At 52.1% G+C, this 14,268-nt stretch overlaps 2 protein-coding genes across 5 annotated transcripts in view; one reads left to right on the top strand and one right to left on the bottom strand.

Annotated features, from left to right (window-relative positions):
• Positions 1–1,754, bottom strand: part of HIPK2 (homeodomain interacting protein kinase 2) — a 135,913-nt gene extending 134,159 nt beyond the window's left edge. For 3 of the 4 annotated variants that reach the window (XM_083830119.1, XM_083830113.1, XM_083830114.1), the window contains exon 1: positions 1,474–1,748. In XM_083830119.1, the coding sequence (XP_083686245.1) occupies positions 1,474–1,492 (19 nt within the window). In that variant the 5' untranslated portion in view covers positions 1,493–1,748. Of the gene's footprint in view, positions 1–1,473 lie in introns of all 4 variants that reach the window. The other variant, XM_083830120.1, reaches the window with a different exon arrangement.
• Positions 1,755–1,903: 149 nt separating this feature from the next.
• TBXAS1 (thromboxane A synthase 1) overlaps positions 1,904–14,268 on the top strand; it is a 267,215-nt gene continuing 254,850 nt past the window's right edge. The window contains exon 1 of the mRNA XM_083830333.1: positions 1,904–2,985. The gene's annotated coding sequence lies outside the window, so the exon portion shown is untranslated. The remainder of the gene's footprint in view (positions 2,986–14,268) is intronic.

Below are 14,268 nucleotides of genomic sequence, written 5' to 3'. Positions count from 1 at the left end.
ATTTTTTCCCCCTATACACACGCGCCTGGTTTCCTTTCCCTGCCCGGCTGCTGCCGCAGAAGTTCGGGTGCTCCCGGGCACCGCCAAACTTCAGGCACACGCTGCGGCACCACCGCCACCACCTCCCCGGGACCCACCGAGGCCTCGCTCCCCGAGCTGAGGGGGTGAAAGGCCGCCGGGTCCCCCCGGCTCGCCCACGGGCACGGCAGCGCCCGGGGCTCCGCAGGCCGGGCCTAGCCAGCCTCGGGGGCCGGGCAGGTGGGCTCCGGCGGCGGCGCAGCGGCCGCGGCCTCCCGCTGGAGGCGGCCCGGGCTCCGGGGGGCTGCCGGGGCCCGGGGCCGCTGGGGGCGGCGCGGCCAGCAGAGGGCGCCGCCGGAGGGCCGGCACCGAGCGGCACCCCGGGCCCGCCGCCGGCACCGGCCCGCCGCCGCCACCGCCGTGCTGGGCCCCGCCGCCGCGGCCCCTCCGCGCCCCCCGGCGGCGCCGGGCTCCGGCAGACGGGGAGGGAAGGAAGGGAAGGGAGGGGAGAGGAGGGGAGGGGAGGAGAGGGCCGGCCGGCCTCCCTCCGCTGCCGAAAACGCTCCGTCTTTGTCTCCCGCGGGGTCCCGGCCGTGCGGGGCTGCCCAGGAATAACCCGGCGGGGCGGTAACTTTACACCGCCCTCGTCCCGGGCGCCGCAGCCCGGAGTCGGTTTTCCCCTCGGATTAAGTTTTGCCGAGCCTCGCCGCGCAGCCCCAGTCCCGCTGCCGGCCCCCCCAGCACCGGCACCGGGCGAAGGGAAGGCGGGGTGGGCTTCCCCCCGCTTTATGTAATGCTCCCCCGGCACCCTCCCGTAAACGCACCGCCAGGGGATTTAAACCGAGCCGTTCACACGCACACCGATACACGCACACCTAATTTATTATTTTTTTAGCCACCCCAAAACGTGCACCCCCCCACCCCCCCCCCCCGAGCCCCAAAGAACTAAGTTAGGGCACTTGGGCTTCCCCCCGCAGGGCTCCGGCACAAGCCGGGGAGCTGACAGGAGGCTGCCGGCAGCCCCGTGCCCCCTGCCCGCTGCCACCGGGGTCCCTGCACCCCGGGGGGGGGGGGGGGGGGGCAACTCCGTGCAGGCAGGCGAAAGGAGCCGGCAGCGAGAGCCGCGCCGAGGCGCAGGGCAAGCTCCGGCCACCTCATTGTTCTGCTCGGCACCGGCACGGACTTCGCCCGCCGCCCCCCGCCGGGGCCCGAGAGCCCCGAACCGCAGGACCGGGGGGTAAAGGGGGTGCCCGGGGCGGGGGGGGCAACCGGGCGGCGACCCCCGTCCGTCCTCGCCCCCGTCCCCCCCCGCGGGGCGCCGGGCAGGGCTGGGGCGCCCCGGCGGCAGCCTCCCCGGGGCACGGCGAGCTGCGGGCGGCGGGGGACCCCCGGTCCCGCGGGGAGGGCGAGGGGAGCCGCGCCGAGCCGTGCCGGGCTGGGGGTGGGGGGGCTTACCTTCGTACATGGGGGCCATCGGTGCAAGGACGCCTGTTATTCATGGCAACGCCGCCACGAACGACGCGAGATCGCAGCCCCCCAAACTCAACACACATCTGCCATCTTGAGCGGGTGTCTCTCGGCGGAGGCGAAGCTGCCGCCTGCCTTCTGCATCGCCGCCCGCCTCAGCGCGGGGGGAGCCGGGCACATCCAGCCCCGCTGCCGGCCCTCCGACGCGGCCGGGGCGGGCGGGCGAGCGGGCGGGGGGCGGCGGCGCCGGGCCGGGCCGGGCCGGGCCGGGGCCGGGGCGAGGCGCGGCGCGGGGCCGGGCAGGGGCGGCGGGCGGCGGGGCCCCCCCGGCTCGGGACGGCGGCGCTGGGGAGGGAGGGAGGGAGGGAGGGAAGGAGGGAGGGAGAGGGAGGAGGGAGAGAGGGAGAGGGAGGGAGGGAAGGAGGGGGGCTGGCGCGGTGCCCCCGCTCTCAGCGCGGCATGGCTGCGTGTGCCGGGGCGCCTGCAAAAGTTGCGCTGGGGGCGAGAGGAAGGGGGAGAGAGAGAGAGAGACGGAGGGAGAGAGAGGGGAGACGGAGAGGGAGAGGAGGAAAAAAAAAAAAAAAAAAGGACAAAAAAAAAAAAAAAGCGAGCGAAGGGAGTTTGCAAATAATCAAGCGCCGATGGCACTGATCGCGGCTTCCCAGAAGGAGAGGGAGCGAGCGAGCGAGAGAAACCCTCTGCTGAGATTATGTGGGATCTTGTTTAACAACACATTTCAATCAGGAGAAAAAAGGAACAGTCAACAGAAGTTGGTGAAACACTTCTGTCTTCCCCCCCTCCTCTTTATAGAAAAGAGAGGAAGGGAGAAAAAAAAAATAAAAAAGGCAGCTGATTGAAGCTTTGCAATTCACTGGCTGTGGGGATCATATAATTTGAGCTCATGTTTTACAATAGCATGGAAAATTCCTACCTCTCGCCCTCTCCCCAAATAAATCTTCTATTCCCTCAAGGCATTTCACAATCTGGTTCACTGACAAAAGTTCCAGTTTTTCCTTTTTTTTTTTCGTTTAGCTTGCTTTCAGTGTAAATATTTAGCGGATGCGTTTAAAATAAACATACGATGTTGCTTTTAGGATTTGGGTTATTGTTTTTTTTTTTTTTTTAAAGAACCACATCAAAGAAGTGTTTACTTATTGAGATTGACAGCCACTGCTACCCCTCCCCCCCTTTTTATTTTGAAGGATCCATCTCCCTCATTCAGCTCTTGCTGTAAGAGCACCAACCCGACCGGCATCGTTTTTGTCGATTCATACGGTAAAGCTATAGGCAAAGCCACGTTATCCAGAAACCTTTTTTTTTTTTTCCTGAAAGTGGCTTTACAAAGGAAGTTAAGTCACCAGGTACCATGACACAAGCAAGGAAGCCAAGACCCATGCAAGACACAGGGCGGCAAAGCCTCTGGCAAAGGTGGAAACAAAACCTCGGGCTGCGATCCTGCATTAGCTGCGTCTGGATCTGCCCGCCTGGAGCTCCTAACTGGTGAGCAGTCTGGGACCAGACTGGGGATGACGAACTCGCTTCATGCCTGCTGTTACGGGCAGTCCTAAAAACGCTGCCGCTCGCTGCTGCTGCCGCCAGCCCAAACCTCCCCTACCGCAGCACTGGGTCACGGCGGGGCTGGACACCCGGCTGCCGCCTTTGGATGTCTTCAGGAGGAGGAGGAGGTACACGGTGACTTTTATTGAGGGATTTCAGTGAGGTTCAAGCTGTCCTGACAGCCCTGTGGCGCTCAGAGCATGCCGATAGCAGCAGACAGATGCAGGCCAGGGGGCAAACCGCGCTGATCACCCTACAGAGCCTGATGGCCGTGCCCACGCTGCGGAGGTCTTGACCCCCTGGCTCCTGTGGGCCCCACTGTGTGTGAGGTATCCTCTGCATTTTGCATGACTTTTCCCCCTCTTAAAAATGCCTGAACCACCATGGGGGCTGTCTCCTGTTTGCATTATGTTTACGACACGAAGGTGAGGATGCGTGCTGACCACGTTGGGGCTGGGGAGCAGCCAACAGGGCAGGTGGAGGTGTTGGAGGCAGCTGGGCCAGCACTGGAGGACTGTGTACAGCAGAGGGAGCAAAACCTGTTGCAGTCTCATCTGTGCTTCATTTTGAGAGTGATCCCCAGACCAGACAGCACCAAACCGGGGGAAGAAATGGAAATGTCTCCAGCTGGACTAGTGGAAAGTCCAGGCCAGAGCTGGAGGGCGAGTGGTGCCGACGGCAGCGGTGCAGTCCTTGAGCTTGCTTCTTGCCCCTCTTTTCTCGAGCTGTGCAGACCCTCAGTGTTTGGCTCACGTCACAAAGCCAATAACCTCACATGTTCCCAAAACACGTTTCTGGTCATTGTAATTCTGCGCCTCTCTCTTCTCCTGTGATTGAGGATATTTTCTATTTTTCGAGGCCACTGATGCTTGTGATCCCGGCCTGTCTCCTTGCCCTTGATCAGAGCAGCAGCTGTGGAGCTCCGTTTCAGAGCCATGAAGGAGAGGCAGAAAAGTATCAGAAAACAGCAGAGGACAAAAACACAGTGGAGGAGTAGGAGAATAAAGTGCCCGGCTTCCTTCCTCATCATTGCATTTTGCTGCAGCATGGCTTCAGGTTTGCCACATCAACCTTGCTTTCCTCAGCTCTAAAATGGGGGCAGTGGTCTCCGCTGCATGAAGGTGCACTGATGGTTTCTTCTCTCTGCCCTCTCTGTTTTACCCTGAGCTATCCTGTAGCCATTGGGCCTGTGTTAAACTGCACTTCCATCAAAGCTAGCGTGACACCAGAACTTAAAACATAAAACAAATCCACTCCCCAGCAGAACAAAAGAGGAAGGGGTTGGCAGAGGGCTTCTTGGGACTCACTTTGTGTTGCCTGAGCATAGAAATGGCAACTGTGGCTGGCTGGTGGAGCATGGAGGGGGATGCTGGAGCAGCCAGGTTTAAACCTGTGTGTGATGTACCTACACAGCTGCTAAAGCTGCCTGGCTCCATAGCACAGGTTATTCTGCCTCTTTTAGGGCAAAGTGCTGAAATCGATGGGCAATGTGGCTGGCCTAGGACAGCAATTCCCATTTGCCTTCAGGTTCAGTAATGCCACAAAAATTATAGATGCTTACCTGCTGGTAACGATAAGAAAACCAACTGAGATATTTTCACTGACTAGGGCCGTTCTCTATGTGCGTTTAAATGCCAAGTGAGGTCGTGGCACATGTGGGTAAACAAAACCAGCCCCAACAGGTCCTGACCTCGGCCCAGACCGGCTGCTGAAGCCCGGTGCAGGGAGGAAGCTCGCAGCGTGTGGGCATGCAGAAGGAGCACACCTTCACCCTCCTGGGCACAGCCTTCCTCCTCAGCTCACCCAGGGGCCTCCCTGCGAGAGCCTCCTTCTGGGGGCGACTTGGGGCTTGTGGTTTGGAGCTGGGGGTACAATCCCTTGCTGCCCTTTGCCATTGCTGTGCACAGATAGTGATATATTCAGGAGGTGGCCCAGCTCTACCACCCGCTTTCTGTTCTCCCCCAGGCTGAGCAACCACATAAGGACGTTCGCATTGGTCATCTGCACCCAACCTGGGTCAGACCATGCAGAGGCTGTCTTACTGGCATGGGAGAGAGACATTGTCTGCTCTGTGAATGCATGCAACCAACAGGGCACAATGCTAAAATTTTGAATCCACAGAGGTTTTCCCACCCCAACGGAGTATTTCTTCTCTTCAGCCCCTTCCCCCAGGAGAGGATGGCGAGCTGGTGCTGGAGAAGCACATTTCAATGTGTCATCACACGATTTTTCACTTCTCCATTCGCCTGCCATAAACACACTCGTGGTCAGCAGGCAAGCACGCAGCCTGCTCGTAAGCGGCACAGCCCCGTCAGGGAACGCTGTGCACCTCCAGGGCAGCGGCACCACCAGCTATGTCCTCAGTGAGCATCAGGCAGCGGTGACCGAGAGCGAGCCTGGGACAGGAGGGGTGGCCTTTGTGCAGCACCGGGCTGTGGCCCAGGGGCACTTGCTTCTGTTTCTGCCCCACACGGGCAAATCTTGGTGATCTCGGGCATGTTACTCACTTCTCCAGAAAGGTGCATGGTGCTCGGCTGGCATGGAAGGCTGAGAGGGTCTATGGCTCCCAGCTTTCTCAGCTCATTGCCATAGTCAAGTCTGTCCACTGCGTTTTCTTCTTTGGAAAGATTCAGCATTAAAAATGTACTAATAAAAGACTGTAATGTACACTAAAAAAATTTAATAATAATAAATAAAGCACAAGAAAAAGGCTGTAAGCACGCAGGGTGTGCAAGTCCCCGTCAGTAAGAACCCTTAATACCTGTTTGCCTTCATGAAGGAGCTGGAAGGCATCATTTTGTTAACGAGAATCAGGCCCCAAATCTTTCACATTAAGCAAAGCAAAATATTTTTGTAAACACCAGGGGAAGGTTTCCCAGTGAAATACACACAGATGTTTTCTTTTTAAATGTAAATCAGCACGGGAATGGACAGTTTAATTAAAAGCAAAATTATTAGGTAAGTGCTGAGGGAATCTACTTTATTTGCTGGGTACACTCACATATTTTGAATGGTGAGTCAATGGCAATTTTTAATTTCATTCCTCCTAGTACAATCAGCTCAGAGACCAGCCGTTGTGATGTGGAGTATTTGGGGGAGGATTTTTTCCATGGATGGCAGGAATCTCTGCTCTGTATGCAAGCTGTGGGCACTCAGGCAGCCTGCTATGGTATGTCCGTTCCCAGCCTTGTGTCTCTGCTCGTCCTTAGGTAACGCTCGGTGGAGGCTGCCTCTGTGGAGGCATCACCTGGCCAAAATCCTGACCCTTGTGACTGGGATCTGGTGTCACTGCTGGCAACCCGCTTGTGCTTGCTGCTAGCTGGGGTACTGAAGTGGGTTTGAGGACCGATGGCCCCGTCATAGCTGGTGTTCAAAATAATACCACAGAAACCTACAGCAAAATTACGGCATGCACCAGAGAGTGTGACTGTACAACAACGCGGATATTTTTACTCTGAACGTCAGTGGCATCCTCACTGCGGCTGGCGTGATGCAAATGCCTCGTGCGGGGGGCAGCAGCTGGATTTATGGTGCAGGCAGACAGCTCCAGCAACAGGGAGGAACGAGACTGCATTCCCACTACGAAACCAGATGATGCTGGTGTAACTTCAGCGGCTTAAATGTACGTACCTCGATCAGAGAGCAGCGTGGCACCAAGGAACAGGGCAGATGTTGGTAGAGTGCTTTCGGTACCGCAAATGGCAGCAAGGTGCAGTGCCAGCACGCGGTCTGCTCAGTGCCCCAGGGAAGGCAGAGATCTGGGTCACCTCCTCCATGCCTTCAACCATGTCTGGTCACCCTCCTGAACCTCGCTTCCCCCCCAGGAGAATCGCTGAAATAAATGCCCTAAAAATGATGTGGCCTCTGCGTTTGAGGGGTTAAACACAATTTCCCATCATCTAGCTTTTGCAGATGGCTCAGGTATTGTTGTCAGGGTCTTGGATCCTTTTCTTCTTATTATTAAAAAAAGAAACTTTGAAATATATTTTTAAAAAGTGCTTATCAGATAATGAAATTCTAGCTGTGGTCAAGTCTTTCAAACAACCAGGGCCATGATTTAATTGGAAGTAATTATAGTCTTTTCTGAAGTATAATTTTTAGGGTATTTTTTCCCCTGACATTTGCAGTGTGGAAATTAAAAATAAAACGATGTCAGAATCACGAGATTTCAATCTGTCTTCAAACAACAATGTGGGCTGGTGTCAGAGGTTTGTCCTTGGCAGGAAGGAGGAAGAATTCACTGAAGAAAATTCTCCTGGTGAAAATAGCCAACAGCACCTCGTCGTGTGCATTTTCTGTGCTCTGAAATTCCTGAGAGACTGCTGTCTCCCAGAGCTTGCTAGAAATCCTCCTACCTCAGCTGCAGTGGGAAAGGGCACATCAGTACCTAGCTCCTGAGAGCACTGCATTTGCGATTCAGGCTTGGTTAATTATTCCAAGGTGGAGGCTGTGTTAAGAGACAGACTTAGAGCAAGAAAAAAAATCCCCATCCTAAACAACAAAGATGAATGTAGTCCTTATATCTTGCTCTAAACAGCCCAGTGTGTAGCAAAGTTACTTCTGCTTTTTTTTCCCCTAATATTTCCCCATTTTTGAAGTATTTTTTTTTCCAAGTGATGCCCTTCTAAATTTTGCTCTGATTTCCCAAAGTAATTCATTGGCTTTTTTTTTTTTCCATGAAACCACTGATGTGTCCCATAAACTCCACCTCACACACTCTCTTCTACACAATCTGCTGCTCTCATGGCTGGAACAGACCCCGCCAGCACAAACTCAGCCTTTCTGGTGGAAAGCTGGCCAGCACAGCTCTGCTGGTACCAGTGATGCTGTGAGGGCTGTGCCCATGGGCAGGTATGCATGTCCCTAAACACAGCACCTTGGAAGGGCAACTTGGACTGGCCAGACTCCAAGTAATCTTTGTAGGGGTGTGTGTGCATGAGGAATCCTCTTGCACTCCGAATCCCGTGCTTCTGCATTTGAAATTTCAGATTTAACACCCATTTTAAGTCCATTCCCGAACACCGGTGGAAGGGAAAGGACGAAACTATTTCAGATCTAAAGGGCAACACATAGAAAGGAATCTCATACAGGACAGGCTGTGATGATAGCATTGCATAAAGTGCCGTAGAGGACTGATGTGAGGGATGCTCTGTCCTGTAAAGTACATTGAAGCTGATCTTCCACACTTTAGGGACAAGGACATATATGCTGATGGGAACCCCATGGCTTCCGACCCATGAGCTGCAGAGAGCCTCTGGGGATTTTCTGGATAGCAACTGCTTTTTCTAAGTTAAACATCTTTATCCCCACTCCCCAAATGACCATAGGACTAGCAGTGTTTCAAAGGCAAGCATGGATGTTTAATTTCACGAGTTCCAAGCTGACAATGGAAAATACTTGAAATTACAGGGAAAGTTTTTAGAGATGGAGAGCTTCTTCGCGTAGATTCAGTGCTCAGATCTCTACAGCAGTGCTTTCCCTGCCTTTGCACTGCACCCTTGCTCAGCTGGGAACCCAGAGATCTGAGCGTAGGCTTGATCACTGGTCTGCCAGGGGACTTTGTGCATTTGGGTGGGCCAAGGGTTACAGCTGGTGCATGCAGAGCCCACCCTGACACAGCCCAGACCTGGGCTGAAGCCCTTGGCCAGGGATAGGAAACCTTTGTGATATTTACCCTTATTTGAATATTTAATTTGTCATTTGCATTTCCCACTCATGTTTCTGTAAAAGCCAAACCTGGCCATGAAGCCCATCACTGTTAATGTTTTACCAATGTTAATAGTGAAGCTCTGAGGGACGGGTCCGCACAATTATCCTGGGTCTTGCACAGCTCGGTTAGCTGCAGTCTGTGACTATGGCTTTAAAATTTGTGCTGAGGAGGTCTTGTCTTGAGACCCTGCTACCCACCCACTTCCATGCTGAGAGAACTGAATAAATATTTACTACTTCTCATAATAGCACCCAGCCGCACTCATCCTCACCACTGCATCGCAGTCCATCTAATTGAAATAAGAATATAAGTAAGCTGTTTGTCAAGGCAGTTTATGAGGAAAAGCATTGCTGTGTCAGGAGCTCCCTCACTGTGAGAGATGCTGTGTTGTCTCTCTTAATATTTAATGCCATTTTAATAATATTTCCCAGTTAGGGGCTCAGGCTGATGCTACAGACTAAAGGCCAAGGCTGGAACACGGGGAGGAAGGAAATCTCTCAGACTGAGGCTGGCTAAGCCCCCTGGACAGATGTGCTCAGAGGCTGGGCACGCAGCAGTCCTGCTGCCTCTTCCAAGGGGCTGCGCCACGCCGTAGGCCTCCTTCGACCACTTTGCCTGAGATCTGTGGACATGACCCAGCCTCACCCAGAAGGATGCTTCAAAACTTTGGGGCCCCATCCAGGGACTGTGGGGCTGAGATGCCCACATTTTTTCTTTGATGAACCCATTTCTCTTCACAATTTCACCCCTGTTGGGCTCATTTATCAACCTCTACTATGAACTACTGAATTTCTCCCAGGCTTGTGATTGCAACTGTAGCTACAGTGCTCTTGCCTGTGTTTGGGAACCCTTGTTTTGGAAACCTCTGGACTTCTGCGTTAAAGTCGGAGGTGTTGCAGCTCAAGGAGTGGGGACGTGCAGCTTCAGCATCGAAGGTCCCCACTAGTGAAGTGCTCCACCTGTGCTGCTCCTGACTCTCCCCTCAGCCCTTGCAGACCCACCTTGGGGTCCGCCATGCTCCTCCAGCTGCTCCTGAAGGGGTGTCCCCGTGCCGTACCCCAGGCCTTCTCCCCGCAGTGATGCCCAGCTGGGCCTGCTCCTTGCTGTGAAAGTTTCCTGCTGAAGGATCGGAGAGGCAGTCTTTTGAAGCGGCTGCATAATAAGCTCTATTTTTTTTCCCAAACATCACTAGACGGTTCAATAATAATTACATGAACTTTATAATCAGCCAAACCAGCACAGACATCCACCTGGCCTACACGTAGCATTTGTGAGTAATTTTACATAAAGAGCAGGTACTTTTGAACTTAGTGCACAGGACTTGGGCACAAATAGTTATAGGAGGAGGGCCCTATTATAAATAAAATGTCCTTAGTTGTCACTTTGCAGTCTCTGACTTCCCACGCATTCAAATGCTGAGACTGATTCATTTAATCTTACTCTAAACCAGCAAGCCACAGAGGCAGTTTCCTGACAGTTGCTTAAAAAAAGTGTATCTGAGCTCTCTTAAACTGTGTTCCCTTGTATTATATTTAGACATCATGATCAGAGAAGCTGCCATGATATGCTCTCGCTCGAAGGAAGAAGTTAAGGCTGGAAGCCGTCGGAGGCACTCCTAGGGACCGAAAGGTGCCTCAGGTCAGCCTTTGGGAGCAGCACGCCTGAGCACGGCTCACACTGCCTGCTCCCCCAGTGCTGCCAGCCCTGGGAAACCTAAGTTTTCAAATAACTGCGGCATTATTTACAGCAATGAGACTACTGGGAAGGATGGAGGCAGCGAAAGGCTTAGCGGCTGTTGCCGTGTGTTTTTAGCAGCATCAGCTGAGCAATGCTGATGGCCTTTCCTTTCCCTTCCTCCCCTCTTCCCCCTCAAACCTGGCTTTCCTTGTCAGAGGCTCGGCTGCAAAACCTGGACACTCCTGTCACGTGAACAAGAGTTATGTATGTTTGTGTCACTGCAAAGCAGATTGTAACAACACTTGATGCATTTTACTCTGACTAAGTCAGTGGAGGTTTCAACAAATAAATGCTTCAACACAGACACGACCTCGACGTGCAGCTCTGCCCTTCACAATTGCATACTAAAAAGAATACCTGAAAGCTCTGGTTCTGCTAAATGTACTGTTTAGTATTTTGTAATGCCCAGGTAAATATAGTCGATGAATGCACCTGAATGCTCTTTGCACTGAAGGAGCTTCCCTTGCTGCATGACTTGCTTTGCCGGCCTACTTGCCCAATACTGCAGACTCCAGTCCTGCTGAGCAACACCTGAGGTGAGAAGACCCCAAATTCTTGCAAACTCGCAGCCACTGGTCTACAGCAGGGTAGCAGATATGGCAAAAGGCTGGCAGAAAGGACAAGCTGAAAGACCCTCTGAGCTCTAAAGTACACAGGGGAGATGGAGAGGGGTCTCTGTAGACAGAGAAAAGCAAGGAGCAGATACTGTACCTCCTTACGCATTTTGTTAGCCTGGAATAAATAATGCTGTGGAAGCTAGTGGAGTTTAATATGCTGAATGGAAAGGTGAGTTTCTCCCATATGTCATTTGCTCAATGTTATCTCTGTGTTTTGTCTTCCTCTATCTGATCTACAGAGATCTGTCATTCTGTTAGTGCTACTTTCATTCCCTAAACTAAAACCTGTGCATTTAGTTTAGAACATGCATAGAAAACTCGAGGTGCTACATCCAGATCTTAACGTTGGTCCAAGTGTAATTGGATTACCATTTTTTTTAGGATCTGCTCTATTCCTTTGCTCTCAGATAAAAACATCACACTAGAAGCTTTCCATCTTCTCTGTGTCTTCAGAGAGAGTCAAGAAAATTCTTGGAGACTTGAAGGTGACTTTTCTGTGAAATGGTCTCAATATAATTCCAAAAATACTTCATAATTTGGAGCCTTCTCCTCAACCGCCAGCAGAGATCAAAGGGATCCCAGAAAAAAAAATTAAGCACCATGCATTCCTAGGAGCTGAGCCTTTGGCTGTAATGAATCAATCAAGTACCCTTTTATCAGCCAAATATAAATTGACTTGGGGCACTTTGGAGCCTAAGGCTACTATAAGACTGCTGTTTTAGGCCTTATTTCCATGAAAAAGTTTGACTCCAGAGGAAGACCTTAGTTTCCAAATGGTGTTTTTTCCATCTACTTATTATTTTCACCTTCAAGCTTGCTTGGCCAGTTGGGTATGAAAAGCTTGTTATTGCTTCCTAGCGGCAAGATTATCTGTTGATGGTATTTATGGGGTGCTAATTACTATCTGTCACTGGTATTTATGAGGTTCCAATTGCTACAGTACCTAGGCGCCAGGTACAATATTGAGATAAGCATGAATGTTATTGAACGTGGACTCTGCTCTTCCCATCTTAGTGCTTGGCCCCCTTCGCTTGAATACTTTTCTTTGTCCTCTGCCTCTCACTCCTTTTCATTTGTGGGGCATCCGAGGAAAGGTGAATTTTGCGCTCTGCTCCGAAAGCAATCGCAGCTTGTATTGTCAGCCAGCGGGGCCCTGGTACCTTCAGCTCTGGGCTTCTGGCCCCAAAAAGCTTCACCCATCACAAAAATCAGAGCTGGCTTTTTTTTTTTAATCTCAAGTTATGATAGGTTTTGCTCTCATTTTGGCCGGGACGTGCAGCAGTGATGCTGCAGGGAGGATCATGGTGCGGGGATTTCCTTGGGGACTACTTTAGAGGGTAGGCAGGAGGGGAGCACTGCGGAGGACACGCTCCCGCTGGCAGGCACCGATGCGGTGCACACCGGAGCAGAGCCCTCAACATACTCCGGTGTTGCCTGGGTCTGTTTTGCTTGCAGACTGCGCAGAGCATATACTTGTGCACAAGACGATTTTTGAAGCCTGGCAAACTGCAGCAAATGGTACAGCTGAAATCAAACCAGGTGCTGCTTCCAAGCCTTTGCAGTGTCACAGAAGGTGTCCTGGTCTCAGAGCGATGAAAGCTTTGAACTCCTAGGACCAGGAGCTGCCTAGAAGCAAGCAGAGAGCTGTGGGAGCCTGACTGGCATTAACAGGAATAATTTCTTCTGGCTCTTAGTACTAAAGAGACAGTTTGGTGCTTAGACAAACTACAGCCTTTGCCCAACTTGATCAAGTTGCTCAAAGAAAACTTGACCAACAGCTGTGGCCAGAGACGGTCTCAGCCTGATTCTGAGAAAAACACAGACTTGGGACTCCCTTTCTACCACTACAGAGAAATTAAAATGATCCCACAAGAAAGTTGAGATGAGATGAAAAAATGCAGATCACAGTCGCAGCTAGTTCCTAAGTGGAACAGATATCAACTTTTTTAATGTGGATATAGAAGGGGGCATATGTTGTTTCTATTATTACCCAGCTATAGGAAAGTAGAGGGAAATTTACTTACAACCTCAGAAAGAAGTGTTCAAAACACATTTTGAAAACCTGTGAAGTTTTTTAAAAAAAAAAAAGGATATAGAAAAGAAGTTTCTGTGAAGATTTTTCCCTGCTTGTTGAACAGCTCCATTGCTTCTAATTGCTGTCCAAGGATGAAGTTGGAAAATCCTTCAAAATGCAGAAGAAAGGAATTACGCCCTCAGTAAGTGCTGCCTATGGGACAGCAACCCCAAGACATGCTGAAAATGCAAAAATAAAGAAGGTGCTGGGAAACGAGATTTATCTCCTTAAAGCTATTTCCTTACCCTAAAATTTTGGGAGGGCAGAGCTGTGAGTATCAGTAATTACACAAAGAATTTTCCTTGATGTATCACCGCTCGCTCCAGCCCGTGACCCTCCCAGCAGCGACGTGCCACCCGGCAGCCCTCTGAAGCAGGCACCCACGATGCTGCAGGCTTGGCTTCCCCAGCACAAGGGGAGCAGGGGAGGGAGGCGAAGGGACCGGGCAGGAGCGGGGCAGGAGGTGCTCGTGCTCGTCCTGCTCTGCTTGGCTTTCTCTTCTCAAAACCCACCTGGCGATGCCCCGTTTGGAAGAGCATCCATCATTTTGCTCGTGCTGCAGGAGCTGAAGGTCACGTAGACGCAATCAGCCCTTGCCTGGCTTCCCAGGCTGGTGGTGGCTGCGGGACAGCACCCAGCACCCAGCACCCATCCAGCCTAGGCGCTGAGTGCCGAGGGCAGCCGGAGCCGGGCTGCGTGACGCCAGTAGGTTTGCAGAGAGAGAGGAGGGCTGGAGTCAGGTTACACCGGCTCCGAAGGAGCAGGCGGCAGCGTCCAAGGGAAAATACATGCCCGCATAAATAAAGAGGGAAATAATTACGAGTGCCTAATTAACTGAGCAGAAGTAAAAACGGAAAGCAGAAGCAGGACTGAAAGGCAGAAGGAAAAGGAGAGCGCCGGAGCTTTTTTGTAGGTGCAGAGGTCTGCGTTTTGCATCTAAAGAAACAGGGAAGGAATGTAAATACATGTTTAAGAGAAGAAAAAAATTAAATGAGAAATGCAAAGGGCTTTGATGAGGAAGCCATTGAAGAGATAGAGCTATAAGGGCACAAATCCAAACATCAACATTTGTTCTTTCAACAGAAAAA

The sequence above is a fragment of the Anser anser genome (assembly GCF_964211835.1).
Source record: "Anser anser genome assembly, chromosome: 1".
Lineage (NCBI taxonomy): Eukaryota > Metazoa > Chordata > Aves > Anseriformes > Anatidae > Anser > Anser anser.
The sequence above is the reverse complement of the archived record's forward strand: the minus strand, read 5'-3'. Positions and strand labels throughout refer to the sequence as shown.